Source organism: Bombus impatiens, unplaced genomic scaffold (assembly GCF_000188095.3).
Source record: "Bombus impatiens unplaced genomic scaffold, BIMP_2.2 scf_0142, whole genome shotgun sequence".
Lineage (NCBI taxonomy): Eukaryota > Metazoa > Arthropoda > Insecta > Hymenoptera > Apidae > Bombus > Bombus impatiens.
In genome coordinates, this window is record NT_176561.1 from 2,994,388 (window position 1) to 3,012,340 (window position 17,953).

General features: G+C 37.7%; 1 protein-coding gene and 1 long non-coding RNA gene across 8 annotated transcripts in view; one reads left to right on the top strand and one right to left on the bottom strand.

Moving 5' to 3' along the window:
• The window catches only part of LOC100744202 (whirlin), a 108,081-nt gene that overhangs the window by 80,301 nt on the left and 9,827 nt on the right, over positions 1 to 17,953 (top strand). For 5 of the 7 annotated variants that reach the window (XM_012382099.3, XM_033319218.1, XM_024365585.2 and 2 more), the window contains one exon: positions 17,027 to 17,251. The exons of the other annotated variants lie outside the window; for them this stretch is intronic. In XM_012382099.3, the coding sequence (XP_012237522.1) occupies positions 17,027 to 17,251 (225 nt within the window). The remainder of the gene's footprint in view (positions 1 to 17,026; positions 17,252 to 17,953) is intronic. 7 annotated transcript variants of the gene reach the window in all.
• LOC105680367 lies at positions 363 to 9,212 on the bottom strand. The gene is made up of 2 exons (XR_001102054.3): positions 8,216 to 9,212; positions 363 to 1,426 (listed from the first exon to the last, which is right to left on the bottom strand). It is a non-coding gene; the product is annotated as an uncharacterized LOC105680367 (long non-coding RNA).

Genomic DNA, 17,953 nt, shown 5'->3' on the forward strand with positions numbered 1-17,953 from the left:
GGCGGTTAACGTTGATGGACTTTTGCTGGCCTTGGGACGAGAGATCGTCGACCGAGCGCAAACGAGCTGCTTGATATCCTTGAAGAGGAGCCCGAGATCGAGAAAAGAATCTCTTTTTTACCTTTACGACGCAACGAAGTCGTAAATGTGTCATTTAAATACTTCTTTTAATACTTTATCGCCGATTTTCTTTTTTCATATTTTTTTCATCTTTATCGTTTATTTACCAACAGTATGTATTGACAATTATAGTTTAATTAATGTACTTTTTAATTTAGTTTTTATTCGATTCCTTAGTTTAATTAAATTCTAGTTTTTTTAAGGGGGAAATGGCGCAAGAGAATGAAATAATCGACACGTACTTTACGGTTTCAACAGGTTTTTATCTTTCAGTCTCTTTTTAACATTGAAAGAAGAAACAAACGTCGCGTGCATAAATTACAAAAGGTTCGAAGGAAGCATGGTTTTGATATGGAAATCGTAACAGAAAGCGACTACTGGCAAACTGTACATAGCCTCGCCGAATGTAGTTTCACAGAGAACAAATATGATTCCTAATACTGACTCGTATTCACACACGTTTCAGACGATAGACCACACGCAATAGAACGCTAGTTATTCGAACATTACTGTCTCCTAACAATATAAATGAGTAGTTTCATTCAATGCTCCTATTCAAGTTTGAATTCTTTATATCGGTCCTTCTATCTGCTTGTAAAAACACGAATTTGCATGAGCGTTCGCTCTGAAAATTATTTCCAAGCTTACGAATATTTCTATTAAATTCTCATTGAAAAATCCGACCAACCACCGTTCTATTACACTGTCATCAACATTCACGTTTCGACAATATTCAGCATCCACCTTCACAGACGTACCAAACGCTCCGTTTCCCCCATTCGCGACTTTTCTCGAGCACAGTTCATCATCATCACTCGGCGAAATCCGGAAGTCCGACAACATTCATCCTCGAGCGTCGAGTTCTATTGTCCTTTTCGCAAGAATGGCTTTGTCGCGAGTCTGGAACGGAACATGTCACGAAATAACACGAAACAACGATTCGTCCTCTGGTTATGGCGGAAGAAAGTGGACAGGCGACAAAGCGACGGCCTGGTACAGAATCTTATACAACGATGACTCTCGAACTCGAATGTGTTTTGCTCGATCAATTTTTGCTGGTCCCTTATCGATGATCGGCCAGTCAAAGCTTGTCTTGGAGAGCTTGTCGTAACTCTTCTGTGGCCTTAGCCACGTCCTGCGTCTGCCGCGAGAGCACTTCCGGTCGCACGTGCTGTACCGTGGAATTCGACCGTCTCACCGAGTTCCCGCTACCGAATTTCGGCCGTGGAATTCGTACACGCTGCACGTCGCTCAACCAGGATTCCATGATCTCTTTTTCTTAGTCCCTGTGGCTTTTTTAGATTCTCTGAAACAAATGCAGACAGTTTTTGCTGATCAAGTTGCAATTGTACAGTTTACGTGGTGAACGATTTAGGTCCTTGTTCGTTAGTTATCCGAGTATTAGGACACTTATGAAAAGTTAAGCCATTAAGGATCAGGTAATAGGTAAATTTGTTATAATCTTTCAAATATTTGAATTTTTATTAATTTAATTGAAGGATCTAGGATAACGACAAAAAGAAAGATTTCACTTCTTAGATACGAATTTAAAAAGCAGAATTCGATAATGTAAATTGATCGATAGAAGATTGCAAATTAAACGTTGCGTTAACGCAACGTTGGTCCTTAATGGATTAAGTAAATCCAAAAATCATTAGGAAATTATCAAAACCACAGTGATAAGTACGATTAATAGACACGTGCTCCCTTTTCATTCTTTGCTCATCACAATTAATCATTTTCCATTTCAATTCCTTAATCGTCATAGCATTTGGTATATCGTGAAAGTTTATTTACTCCTTTCGGTTATTTTTTTTTATTTTGATTAGAATGTAAAGGATGTGAATGCATTTAGAGAAATCTATAAATAGTTTATTAACATCACGTGTCTAATTTGGATACTTAGTCAGATTTTCGCGAGGAGAAAGTCTTGGAACATTTAACATCTGTGTCATGTGATTTTTATCTCAAACGAGGGAAATGTACGCTAGTGTATTAACACCGTGCTCCAAAAAAGATCATCCATTAATGATGGAATTTCTTTAGTGAAAGTACCAAGCTAATTGATGTTGCCAGTCATTAAAGTGTTGATATTTACCGAACAGAATTTTCAAAGACTTCGTGATGCTAATGAAAATGTCGTGCTGCTAAATAACCTGATTCGTTTCGACGTCAAATTTGTACGGTGATTTCCTGTGAACCGCGTGAAAATGACTCGTGACATTTTCTGCCGCGGTGGCATCACAGTCCAACGCGATAAAAAGCAAACGAGAACATCGTGGTCATTGCCAGTCGAGGGCAATGGGTCATGCAAGCTACGTGACAAAGAAAAGAAGAATGTCACTGGGCCACGCCGGCTGGACACTCCACCGGCATGATCTGAATCGTAATCAGACACAGAAAACGAAGCATCCTATGCCATTCATTCGTTATTAACTAACTTCGTCAATTTTTTCATAATGATCCACATACGTTCTTCAACCCTATGTCTCTAACTTTTATTATGTTGATTAGAATTTTTCTATCTATCGAAGAATCTCAATTTCACAGTCAAATATATTTTTCTTGAAAGTATCGTGTTAAGAACAGACAGATCGAAAGGAAAATCAAAGGAAGCTACAGAATTTTCACAGAATACGTCTTAATCCAATTTTCTCCTCACAAAGAATAATAGCAAATTAGTGAACAACCAATCATATAATCATCGCAAGAAATTAAACAATTTCGCGAGAAAGATCGATCTTTTATATTTCTCCTGTATTCGTACACTTCCGTGGATGAAATTTAATTTGGTGAAGCGACGAACCTCAAAGAGAGGGTCACACGCAATTAACTATTCCCCGAGATTAAAGCTTGGAAGAAGGAGCGGGTCGCATTCGTGTTCGTGGAACGAACCGATCCACGCGAGTTTTACGATCTTGTTTATCCCGGATCTCTCAAGGATCAGCGGTCGGAGCGAAGGAACGCGAATTATACGTCGATATTATCGTGGCTTTGGGCCACGGGAAGCTCGGGATTTCTAGATCCTGTCGCGGAAATGACAATTTTAATGTAATATTCCCGCGGAATCGGCGCACGATCGTAAAAGTGGATCCTCGAGGGGTGAAACGACAAATGTCGTAACGTCGAGACCGCTATATAACGTTGCAGCATTATTCGGCTTTAAACGTCCGTATTTATATAGCTTAGTGATTTTGTGAGATATCAGTGAATCTTGCGAAATCATTTGTACGTTTTGTAAACGGTAAAAGAAGTTTAAAGTGCCGCCTCGTAAAACTGAAAAACGAATTCTACAAGACACCTGATAAAATGAGGAGAATTTTAATTTCGTTTTTATATCTTTGAATGAGCTCGATTCATTCGATATTTAAAACTGTTTATGCGTGATAAAGTAGCGAAGAATTCAGGATGAAGAATTTAGAGAATAATTATTCTTTTATTGGCAACAGTTCTTGCAATTACCGGACTAGATGTTAATACTACGTTTTCCCTGCATCTTTTGCCCTATAAATTCTAATAATTATAATATAGTAGCATTAAAGATGTACAATTTATGATACTACTTTTGGCCGTTTGCCTCAACTCTCGTTCATACTACTCTGTAAATTAATGGTAATAAAACTACTACGACTTGGAAACCAAAGAACGGAACATTATATGCATAGCAGTGCTCGCAATTCAACGACCCCGAATTTGGCACGCAACAAAATGGACCATAAAACTGGAAGAAGTCTTTCTCTTTAATTTTGTTTTTACATTTCTTAAACTTAATTATACCATCGATTTATTCGGTATTTCAAGTACGACTGAATGGCAATGCAACGAGTTAATAAATATTCACGGTTAATTTGTTCTCCTTCGACTTCAAAACCAAGGGACGAAACGTCGAATGGTGCTTACGGTGCACGCAATTCGACCCTGGATTCGGCTCGAATTTCACGGTGGCAGTTTCGTTAAACGGTGAAAGGAACATTTCGAGGGACGATAGGAAACGATCAAACCGGTTAAAAATATGAATTCCCACACTGGCTGCTCGGATACCGTATAGAATAAACAGTTAGATGTTGTCGACGGGGCAACCTTGCTGAACCGGCCAGAGACGTTACCGAGGTCTCCTGCAACTTTTCGATCATCGAATATCGCAATTTGAGAATATTCCAGTTTTGCAGAATTTTTTAACGAAATTTCATTGGTAACCTACTTAAAAAATTTTTTACTGTTAAGACTTTTTTACTGTTAAAAATTATGTTGGGAACTTATATGTTTTTTAATTTATTCGAGAATGTCCAATATACGGTTATGGTGGGAAGAAAAAATTGTTTGAAATATCAGGAAAGACAAGAATGAGTTCCATCATCGATATTTGATACGCGGAATGATTGTTTTAACTGGTACAATCACCGGTTATAAATCATTACAAACACTTTCTATACACACCACTTTTTGTATGCTCTATCATGCACATTGCGACGGTTGCACAATAATAAAACATCGACGCTGAAAGTAAAAGTTTCTCGAACACATTTGCGGACTTTCTTGTCGCTTTCGAACTCGTGGGTCTACGATTTAACGAACTTCGATGTCATTTCTGAATCATTAACGCACGACGAGACAGCATAGCCAATTACATATTCAGCCTCGAATGAATCAATCCTAGAAATGAAGAACCGCAGAAAGAAACAGGCAATCGACTTAATACTAGATCTACCGACAATTTAAATTATTTTCGTTCTTCTAGCAAAGACCTGATGAAAATTAACAGAGACAATCAGGCTATCTTAATAGAAGTCAATTAATCTTGCTAAACAATACATATACATATTTTTACTAATATTAGCAAAAGCAATAAATCTGCGTCTTGTCATTTTGATGAATCTCTTTCTGACTTTGTAATTTTCAAGTTAAAACACGTTAAATATTGGAAACTTTATAAGAATAAATAGGTACATGTCCAAGTCTCACTAAAAATAACAAATAATAAAGTACTTAAATTATCTAAAGCATCAAAGTTATCAATAATATTTATATACTTATGGACATTACTCTCGTCAAAAGAATATCAGCATACCTGTAGCAATTGCAAGAACAATAAACCTAAAAGCCCGTCACTTAATTAAAATACGTCAAGTATTAGAAACTCCACTCTTGCGACAACCTTTTAAACGCGCAACTGTACAAAGTAATAGAAATCGTTGTGTACACTAAAGAAGAGTGTGAAAACGTGTTGAAAGTAACGAATACCGAGAATTCCAACGTTACTTGGAATATCTTTTTCTTCTCTGCTCGTCCATTTTCCAACATCAACCCACGGAGAAATATGTAGAAATTGCAGAGCGCGACCGGAAACTCGTTTTAATCGCGTTAAAGACGGCGACAGATACGATGTACGTTATCGCGGTCTCCGTTCTCCAACTTCTGCGTGTTTCGTTATTGTTCTAGCGAGCAAGTGCAATCGCGACCTCGTCGATTTCGCAACAATCCGCACTCGAGAGCCGCCGGTTTTTGTTGTCCCGCGTTTCTCCCGCCGTTTTTTCGCGCTCGCGTTACCTTGAGCGACACCGAACGAAACCGTAGAAAAAGATCGAGAGACCGGATCGGTGTTATACCGGCAGATCCGTATTTTTCGATGGTGAGCGCAATTAAATCGAAATTATCAATCCATTTCGTACAAATCTCGGACCATCTATCCAGATATCTGACCCATGCACGCTATTGTTGCATTGTTGCAACGATTATTTCGGATTTTTCTCTCAGCTTTCCAATATATCGTGTAATCCACTAGTTGCAGCGTCGACAAAATTTATCGCAAGTATGATAGTAATGTATGTTCTTACACGTGTAATGTTTTAAAACCTTGCTTGGATATTAATAAAATGAAAGAGATTGAAATGTAACGTGGATACCATTATTTGAGAAATAATAAAGAAATAAAAAGTACATAAAAAAATAGATTTTCTTCAAATTCTTAACTGTTGCTTCTTAACTTTTTGGACAAACTAATATTTTCTTACTCGACAAACTCTTTCTTCTCAGATTTTTAAATTGGACTACGAGCTGGATTAAGAAGGTTCTTCTAAAATGATATTTAAATAATAAATGTATGTGTATAGTGGTACAATATATTATTGTCTAATTTTCACGAAGTAATTTAGTATTATAGTTTGGCGATTCCATAAAATGATAAAGTGTTATTTCCAACTAATAATTCATCACTAATTAATGTAATTGGTATACCTCGTTCAAAATGATCGCATAACGATATGTATAGATATATTATTATTATATATTGATAGAGCTACAACGCTCCATTTGAATTTAACCCATTTTGATTTGGTCAGCAGCTTCGACTGATAATCAAACATTTGCATTCGAAGTTACGATAACAGACTAATGTTTAAATAAGAGAAATGGAAATAAAAGTAATAGACAAACCAGTCGTTGCACGTGCACCTGCACGCGCATAATGCACGCACCTGGAACGATTGCGAGCGGCTTAATGATTTCTCCATGGCTGCGTCGAGATTTCATCAGGCAGACCGTGGTTTCTTAATCGAAGCGCCACAAACCCAGATCGCGTGTTTTTTTTTTTGGCAGTAGAAAGAAGTCATCGATAGGCTTGAAAAAACCAACGAGAACGTTGCTGGCGCCCGTTTAGATAGAGAAATAGTTTCAGATAAGATAATCGATGCATTTTTGCAGTGGATAATCATTCTACTTGATCTTCGACAGCTTTTATCTGATTATTTGTTTAACGATAGTTTAGATAGAGAATGATTTGCAGATAAGATCAAAACAGCATTAAAGTATGTATATCTTCGAACCTAACAGCACGTTGCATTTCTTGTTTTCCTATTTTTAGTCAAAATGAAAAAATTACCGGAAGCGTACTTATTATACTTTTATCCTGTAATCTTGATATTATAATTGTGCTTCTCTGTGGATAATTTGTATACGTTAACGTACAATGTACGTTGTATATTATATGTATAATTATAGTATATAATATATATATCGTATATTATCACATGTATCGTATACTATATACGCTTTTATATATTCGAATGTCCCATAAGTACGTAAAGATCCATTCATCGACCATCATTTTTCTGGTTTAGAAACGGACAGTTTGCCCAGTTTCCACATCCTCGTTCGAGAAATCGAAGAAATCTTTTTCCACTCCGGTGTTCACCAATTAAAACCGTCAGAGCAGAAGGAAAAATCGCGTCGAAAGTAGCCGAGCGATTCTTGCTGCGCAAAAGCGAACACACAACCGCATAGCGTTCCTCGTATGAAAAGAATCAATTTACCATGATCGCTGTGAAAGATGTATTAGCCACGCTAATTAACCATCCTTCGAAATTCTCGATGATCATCGACGCGTGTACGCGTTATGTAATCGATTGGTCGTCGATTCACAAGAACCGGACCGATGATAATGATCGTACCTACACGTTATCTCGTCGATTACGAGGCTTAAACAGATTTTCTTCATTTTTGTACACACATCACTTGCGTTTGGAGTAAAGCTTCGTTTTATTGGTTAGATATATTTCTCACGCGATATTTCCGATTAAGATATTTTTTATTTCCGGGAAAGTTTCGTCGAAGAAGAAAAGGTTGAGAAAATTGTATGAAAGGTGTGAAGATAAGATGTTGAATGTTAATAAATATTTGTATATTAGGCAACTATTCAACTTTTACAGATTCAGATTTACTTTTATTCCTAAAGATTTTTAAACCAATTCAAACCATTACAACAATTGTTGGGCAGAAACTAAAATGTCCCTCTTGCTTTATAAGACCATGTCACGCACATGGTACAAATTATTTTTACCACTCGACAGAAACAGATTGTATTTTGTAACAAGCTTAGACTTCTAGACTGACACAAGTTTAGTTTCCTTTAGACGTCTTTAAGATCTGTGATCACACAAAACTTGTAAATATCTTGTATCAGACATAATGTTCTAACTGTCGATAACTAACAATCACTTGAATAACCAACTAATTAGGAACTGACTAGAAACTTAAACCGAGAGACTATTATCTATTACATTCTACGAATCAAAACTTCCAAAACTCTGAAGAAACTCACCTCAGAATCCCTCAGCCGATTTCTCAAGCTCAGCAAAGCCGTACTTCCTATGTCACGAACCAAATCCCAGAGATCCCGTCGTCTTTAAACTTCCAAACTCGCTCGAAATCGTCACGAATCGAAACTACGTCGTACCTACTCGCGATAGGCGATCGATCGATCGAAGAAAGGTAGAAGCAGCACGCGTCTCGACGGCGTTGCCTCGACTGATTCAAGAACCGAGCGTGAAGTGACGGTACACCAGGCCTGGGTTTACGTTTACCTGATTGTCCGCAGGCAACGATGAACGAAGAGGAAAAGATTTTTCGTGCAGGCGAAACAGAGACAATCATAGGTGTTCGTACGGTGGGGACGTTGGACAGGTAACAGGTGAGAGAGGGGAAGGTAGAAGAATGGGTTTTACAACGTTGCCAGGTTGTCTGGCCAGGCTTCGAATACGGGTTACGTGTACGACGATGTGTGGAAGCGTCGATCTCGTCGGAGGAAGCACGAGGATGATGATAACACAGGAGCGGCGGCAAACAAAGGGGATGATGAGGTGGATGACTGCCACACCGCACGTTCATCGCGCATTTCGTTTAAAAACGGCTGCGTGGTGGCAAGAAAATTATAATTTTCGCGGTTTTATGTTACGTGTTTAGTTTTCGGTTCCTTACAGTTTCTGAATGTTTCTGAGGATTCTGAGATTTCTTAATTAGCATGTATTATATACATTGTATCTGTAAACATCGTTCAATACAATTGTTATGATTGACGTAAATATTATTATATGTTCCTACGATAAATAATTAGTAACCTACTGATGTTTATGCAAATCCAAATTTTTACGAGCAATGCTAGAGGAAAGGAAGCCCATCGAAGATTTGCTTCTTCCACTAAATGCATTATATGTATTACATATAACAATTAGTGCATTTCGGATTTTCTATATCTGTATATTATGTGCATTCCTATATCTTTTAATTTTCAATAAATTCATAAATATCTATAGTGCGATAATCAGTAAAAAATACCAAAGAAAGATAGAGTCAGTCTTTTATCTGAAGAAGAGTTTCGATGATCGCGATAGTAAGGAATCAGACAACTAATCATGTTATATCATGAAATACACTTGCTCGGATCTCTGGCAAAACGGTTTCGAAGGATCGAAAATTAGAATCGTTAATTAGAGTACAGGATACCGCGAATAAACACGAGTTTCAAATCGTCCTGTCTATTCTAACGATTCACCAAATTAGTCTTCTGTAGAAGGCTCCTTAATTGCCACTCAAAATCCGTAGAGAGCCATTAGAGCGGCTCTTCTCGCTATAAAAATTCGCTAATTAGGACAGGGCCAAGCGAAACGGTCTCTACCGCGAATCCTCTCCTCAATTAGCAAACAAACACTATGGAAAGAAATCCTAAGCCGTTTCTCCATCCTTCCGCGATAAACCTTTCTATGAATTCGGCCAAGCAAAACGACAACAATCCCAAAAATGAGTTCGTAGATAATTATAATAATACCGCTTTTTGCAGGAGGAAAAGTTCTTTACAATATTGCAATATCAGAGTTCTACTACATGCGTTCTTATCCTAGAAAAACCACTTCACGTATTATTCTATGAAACTTCGAGTCTCAGGGATTCCAATATTCCTTTCTCCAAATTTTTATCATAAAATATATAAGCTCTTTCTGTTCGACCATTCGCGGAGAGACACTTTCGCGGTAGATCGCATCAACGAGAGTAGTAAATTCTCGTTACGATTAGGTAATCGATGCCACGGATTGGTCGATCCCCTATTTCGATTAGGATAATAGAGGTGGTTGACTGATTATAACACCGAAGTAGCAGGTTATAATATATACTTTATTCCAACAACTTTGTAGATATAAATAGCTACGCGTCATGGGTATAGACGTGTTCTCAGAGACGTGTAAATAGTAAGTTACAACTGATGACTGATCAATGAACGAAAAACCAGTCAAGACATTGACCGGTCAACGGATGAAAAACCAATCAAGAAATGTTGACTGATCTAAGGCTGATAAGCCAGTGAAGTTCGATGACGATGCTGTCACAGGAGAAAACTATTGCTGGGGTTGGTCGCTCCACCACCGGTCGTTTGCGGGTGGAAATTGCTGTTGAACATGAGAAAAACCCGACCTTCCTTTTCACCTGATTTTTTTTTTTTTTTTTTTTCCTGATTGAACAGTAACCATAAAGAATTTCTCGACTTGAAGATCTTTTATAACAATTGAGGATTGGGTTCCTTAGGTTCCTTAGGATTATTGAGGTCCGACTAATTACATTTGTACAGCTTATGGTCGTCTTGATCGAGGGATGGTTTCTGGTTTATGTAAAGAGTCACCGGACGTAACACTTTCTTCTTCTGCCTTTTGTTTCTCTGAACTTTCTATTTATAAATTCTGTCGTGTACCTAGAACCTATAGAGACAATTCGACACAGTTCTCCCATGAAACGTCATTTACTGTACTCAGGCAAGTCTACATTCTCACGGAAGAGTCGTCGTCTCGAATGTTAATGAGCAGTCGAATATGTCAAACAAGAGAATTACGTAGAACATAGAATCGGTCATCTTCTGTTAGAGAAACCACCATTTTTTATTTACACCTTATTCTGCCAACTAGCAAATCTTCCAAGTGACTTTCCTCTGTGCAAATCATCCCGACCGGTCAATTAGGATTACTCAGAATTGACGGGCCAACCGAACGGTACTTCTTTTCGACGAAAGAAGAACCGACCTTCCTGGGAAACTTCACGGCTGGATCTTAATCGGATATTCCGTTAATTGCTACTCTTGCTGTCTTTCTCTCTCACTAGCTTCTCACTTAGAGCTGCTCATTCAGGTGGAAATTTACCTTGAGATTTAGTTGGAGAAAGGGAGGAAAAGTTTGAAAAAGATTTGTTGCCCCATAAATGTTTATTCGATAATAAATAAATCGCTAAATGTTTGTTGAATAATAAATAAATGTTTATTCAGATTCCATTTCCTTCTCATTTCTTTAATCGTTTGTTCAATTTTCATAAAAATATAAATTTGGAAAGACGCATCTATGTATATTGTTATGTATTAGGTCGACCAAAAAGTTTCTTTCGTTTTATAAGAAAATAATGGATACACAATATTTTTCGTTTTATATTATTTTATCGAATCACGTATCACGTAATCACGTAAAGATCACAACGTTCGATAGATTAAGTTTCATGTTTGTATAAAGATGTATCGTTGTAAAAGACGTGTCTGTAAAAGAAAGACACTTTTCGGACAACCTAATATGACGTAGCTTGTACAACAACATACATAATCCATCTTAAATTCCCTTCGAACAGATCCAAGCGAATCGTCATTGTAATAGAATCGAAGAAATAAATCGAACTCCATAGAGTTTTTCCAGAGGTTTGAGAAAAGGATGATCCTCGGTGTCGCGTTTATGACTTAAGTAGCGAGGAATTTATTACCTCGGTCGGATGGCAATTGTCAGTGATCGTGGCTCAAAAGAAGAGACGAGAAAAAGCAACGGCAGAGTCCGAGCCCGTTTCCGTGGCCGCGATGAAAATTGGAACGGGCTCGTTTCTTGATCAATTTCTCGTGTGACGAGTCTCCTCTTGGTTATCTTCCTTATCTCCGAACCGGTTCGATCCACGGATCATCCTCTTATCGTGGTTACTTTTGTACGCGGCTCTGGCCTCTCTGATGACTCACTGTATATGCAGAACCGCGATTAATAACGAGCCACTACTCGCGTGGGTCAGCGGCCACGTGAAAAACGAACGATAGAAGCTTCGAAGCAAGGGATTTTACTCGAGATACTTATGCGCATTATTAGCCGAACAGAATTTACGTATGTTCTACAGATTGTATTCCGTTTCTTTATCACAAAAAATAGGTTACATTTCCGTTTACTCGAAGTTTTCTTTTTAATTTCTCTATGCGTTTTTCTGCTTGTTTAGTACTTGGGTATAACGCTAAACTTGGAATGAAATTTTGTAGCATTCTATTTTTATAAAAACTGTAGTTATCGACAAATATTCTGCAATATACATAAACGAAGAATGTAATTATGCACGGTAGTAAAATTTTTGTCAATTTTATTGATTTTGAGTCGAACCCCGCAGGTGTTACACATCATCCGATGAGAGACTACTTTAATCTCTGGTCAAGCAAAGTGCAGGACGAATCGATTTAATTGCGAAACCAGCATACTCTTTGTGGATTAATTATACTTTGCCCGGTGCGTTTCGAGTTTAATCGAGTGGAGAAGTTTAATAGATTCGGTGGGGTGGAACGGTGGAAATACGAGTTTAAACGATTAGTTACTTGTGGTGAATTGAACTTTTCTATCGAATGCCAATGTTAACATAAAGAACTAATACAAAGTTGCAGAAATGAATCAATGAAATAAATATAACACCACCATATTGGTTACATTAATAAAATGATCTTCAATGCAACAACTCCTTTTTAAGCTTCCAATTTATCCATTCTAATATATTTCTCGTACCTTGATAAAACGATAACTCATACTCTGTACCTTGTTAATGATATTACTGCATTTTTTAGCGCCTTGACGCTTGTATAAGTGTAAAGTACAAGTATAAACATGTATAAGTTAATTCACTTACTTCAAAGTAAGCTATAAATAACCCCAGCAGTAAAAATTTAATACATTAATTAAACTTCTGTAATGCATAACAGTCGTGTAAGTAATTGTATATTTTGGATATCTGCGTGACATATACACGGAATTGCGTGATAGTTGCGCAACTACCGTCATTTACATAATTGTCTCTGCGACGAAATGAGACACGCGTTTCTTGAGGAAAATATTCTTACGATAAAATTATTTGACTTTCTCGATCAAGAAACTCCTCACAAGAATTTTATTTGCACTTTTCGATATCGGATTCTTACAGAATTATCTCCGACTTTAAATTCACCGAGTCGAGGCATTACGCAAAGACTTTCGAGAGCAGTTTTCAAACGACACCTACGTGCAAAATCCACTGTGATCTGGTGAAATCGTGGAATTGATACCTCGTTCTAGATGAGGTCGACATCCATACCAAATAACATTGCAACATGCACACGCGTACGCTCACAAAAACACACACACATTGTTTCTTATCTATGGTAAATAATTAAATAATCAAATAAAATTTCTGTCAAAAATTATCATTCGGTTGGTTCATAAAATACTCGTAAATTATGCCTCAATCATAAGTTCTGATATTATGGTAACCACACAGATATTATAAATGGTGCATAACCTGCAGTATTACCTATAGAAAAAAAAAGAATTCCTCATATCTATACCAAACATCGCAACATTTATACCATTTTTAATGATACCAACATAAACACTGTTTAAGTGGTTCAAAATCTCACAAGAAATTCAAAGAGATCTGCGTGTAACTTAGTCTTAGCAAGGCGATATTATCCGCAATAAGAAGATTTCCACGAAGATATCGTTCCAGTCTGAAAAACCTGAGTCTCGTTCAACGTGACACTCGGCTCGTAATTCAACAAACCGCGGTTACCCACTAACCTTAACCGACTGCGCGAAACAACGATGATAATGGCAGACCGATAATAGGTCAGCGTCGGAGAAAGTTTTCGGCGAGTCGTTCCGTTATATACCAGGAAGACGAAGCGGGCCGAAAAGCGGCTCCTCTGCAATCGGTGACGCCCATAACGATCTGGGTCAATTAACGACATGTATCTAGTTGAATTTCGGTGCTCGATCACTCGCCAACGAACGTTTGAATTTTACTCTGTAATATCATGTGACTTGGAATAGTAGATATTACGAAGTATAGAATGTTCTCTTTTGATCTTTTGTATTTAATTAAACTGATTGAAGGTACCATTGATTTTTAATAGTAATCGATAAGCGATGGTTTATGAAGTGGAAGAAGGTAGATATAATATCTATGAAATTCTATAATTTTTTAACGTAATAATTGATCCATTATTCTCATTTAGGGATTTTATTCGTTAATGTGAATAAAAAATTATATCTATACATAAATAACAATGTAAATAAATATATCAAAAATAGTTAAATAAGTCAATATACAATCCATAGTAAGATAACTATATTACTTGCCAAAATATAAAACAATTCGCATCTTTAATATAACTTGAAATTCATTATCAATCGGTTGGTGTAAATATTTTATTCGTACGAAATTTCTATTCCCACAATCAACTCTTATTTTTCATCTCCTCTATACATACAATTAATGTACTCAAATCACGCTTAATATCAACTTAACGAAACTCTCTTAACTTAACGGCCATAACGAATATCTAGAATCAATTTTCGATTATTTAATTACACAGAAGAATAATGCTAAATATTATTTATATAATATATATAATATTATATATAATAACTACTACTAAGTGATCTTCCAACATTCCACCACACATCTATTTGTTTCTCCATTCTCTATTACCGTCACTCCGTCTGTTAGCCATAGTAATTAAGGTTGTTCCATCAATCTACAGAACGATAATATGCTACGAATTACTTAACACGATTACCTCACGACGACGAATTACTCTTAGAGTATCCCGTTATATTCAGTTAGATAGTCGATCGGTCGCGACGTTCCACATAATGATACGTGGAAACGGTCACCAGGGCGATCTTCGTCCCTTAATTACGATTAATTGGCGGTTGGTAATTGCACGCTTCCACGGTCGCTAAGGAGATATTCCGCGAAATACGACGCCGGTTTCGCGACCCTTTCGCGCTCCAAAGACTTCTCCATGCCGCTAATTGCGGACACCTGTTCTAATTGCTGCAAACAATCGAACGCTACTCTGGGAGAAGTGTTTCAGTAACAATCGGAATTCTACCGCGACGCGATGCTCCTTTCGTTGTTTGCACGCTTGTGGTTATATATTGGCACAGCCAGCCGATCCTATTATAGAATAATACATATTGTGTCCTGATGGATTGCGTGGGATGAGATAATATGAATCAAATGACGATTCTGTGGATCTTAGAGAATGAAAGACAGATGATGCTTTGGAATTATATTTAGTATCGGATAGAATTCTTTAGAGGTGGACTGGATCAAGTGAAACGTTGTACGAACAGCTGAGAATATGTTACAAATACATAGGGAACTGATATATAAAATTAGATATTAAATTACAACGAAATAGATTTTATAACATAGAGAATAAAATTAATTGAGTATCGTAAACCAAGAAATCAATCGTTATTGATCTTAATGAAAGGCCAAGTATCCCATAATACAGAAAATTCTAGAGGAACTATTTTCAGCGAGAAACGAGGAAAGCTCACGAATCGGAAATGAACTGAAGAACGCCAGAAAATAACATAGATAAAATCGCAACTTTTTCGATTCCTCGAGAAGCTATGATCATCCTACCTGTCTGATTATAGCTGGAACATTCTACTGAATTTTCGAATAAAAACCTTCAGATTGAAAGTTTCCTTTAAACGATCCTCATAGCTTCTATCCATCGCTAAACATCATACAAATCATTTTTACTATGTAAGATAGTAAAAAAGAGGGATAAAAAAAAGAAGAAGAAGAAAGAGGAAGCGCGATCCGTGCAATCAAAAGTTATCTACGGTCCCGACTGAGAAACCTTGAAATCACTTATGACTGTGATCGCGCCGATTTCCCTGTAATCTCAGGTTTATCGGAGGCCTACACGGAACGAGAATTTTCCTTCGTTCTCGTTGTACGCATTCTATCTCGGTTGTATACGATGGGAAAGGCTCGGTTCGGATTACGCGATCCTGACGCGATAATGATGATTACCGCGCGCGTCACGCTCGTCCAGGGACCATGGGGCCATTTTTCTCGCCTCGCCGTGAAATCGTACACCAGCGCGAGCGATTACGATATAAATCGATCGCCTTCGTGCCGTGGATTAATAGCGGATAACGGAATCGCGGAATAGTTGCGTGCACGTTACCATTGCCCGGAATGGAACTTAACGAGACGATTGAACAGTCACCGACTGCTTGCGAAAATTGAGAACGGAATCCCTCTTGATGGTCCTAATGGCTGTAGATTGTGCACGGATCACTGAAAGAATGTGTTCGTACGAAATCGATGAGTTTTATAGAAGATCTTTAGTGTATTTTTCGTATATGTTTGAAAGTGTTCAATTTACGAGAAATTAAAAATTGATATTGCTCACTTGCAGCTATACTATAGCATTTTATAGATTTTCATCTGATAGCTTTATTTACCTCTGCTGACTCGTTAAATAGAGCGTAGTTTGATACTAGAAAAATGATCCGCCACGTGAAGATTTATGGGAAAATTCTTCTACGCTGCGGATGATTCTAACTTACATGTAAAATAATAGTACCACCTACGTAATTCTAGATCGTTATTTCGTAAGCTATGTAATAAAATACGTAGCTAAGCCATGTACTAAAATAAAGTAGTAATCACAAGGATAATTCCCTAAATCCCTACAGCTCGTATCTGAAGATCTTAACCACAACGTTAACTCAAACTCACCATTAACATTATCCACCCTATATATTACACCAATAATACTGCTAATCCCTATCTACATAACTCTATAATAAAACAACCAACAGCTACCGTCCTTCTCCCTCCCCCCCAAAAAAAACTCTCTGGAATTCCAAAACACAAAATAAACACAGTGAAACGAAAGGAAGGAAGGCTTGACAATGGAAAAAATAAACTTACGTTGACGAACCTGTTACACTATAATGTAACGTTGTATCGGCTGACGGGGCTAACACGTGGCTTTCGATGTTTTTCTCCCGGCGTCGCGACGCAGGAGAGCGACGGTGGTTGCGATGGTAGCGACGCCGAGATGATCGGTAATGGGAGACGCGGAGGCGGAACGGAAAGGGATCGCGATATGGAGGAGGATGAGGACGAAGGAAGGGAGGAAAGGAGCTCAGAGGGTGGAGGTGGTGGAGGTTTCGGTGGTTGGAGGTCCCACTTGCTCGGTGGGCTGACGCAACGTGTCAAATCCTGGTACTGGGGCGCCAGGCCCCTCGTAAGTTTAAATTTAAACGAACCACCAACACACAAAAGTCTACCACGCACAGATACTTCTTTTTTTCTCTTTCGTTCCTCTCTCTGTCTATTGATTTTTCTCTTGATTTTCCTTTTTCCTTTCTTTCTTTTTTATTTCACTTTTAAAGCCTCTCTTGTTTTACTGTACTTTAAAATTTCAATTTTTTCTTCTTTCTTTGTTCTCCCATGTCATTCGCGAAGCGTTTCGAGTCGCGTCAAACGTTTCGAGTCGCGACGTACGACCGTGGAATTCTCGACGAGTTTTCTTGAAACTTGAACGGCCTGACTGTCTTAATCTGATCTCGAGTATCTTAAAAGCTCCCTAGTGTTAAAATCGTCTGGAGTAATGCAAATTTGCAAATTTCCATCCGCGAGTCTTGTACATCGCTAGGCTGAAATTTCCAGGCTTTTAAGGCTCTTCGATTTTTTACGCGAGTCGGGATGAACGAACTCTTCAAGGTACTTTTCGAGATCTTCGCATCGGTTGCGACTCGAGGCTTCGTATCCTCGAACTGCTTGTAAATCGAAGAGGTAAATAATCGATCGCCAATCACAATTTTCTGATATCTATATAGAAGCAGGAAGGATGCGATGGATACTTTTTTTCTATTTATTTTTTGAATTTTATTTTATCTTATTATCTAATCGATTCATCCAAGAAGGTCTAATTAATCAAGGAATT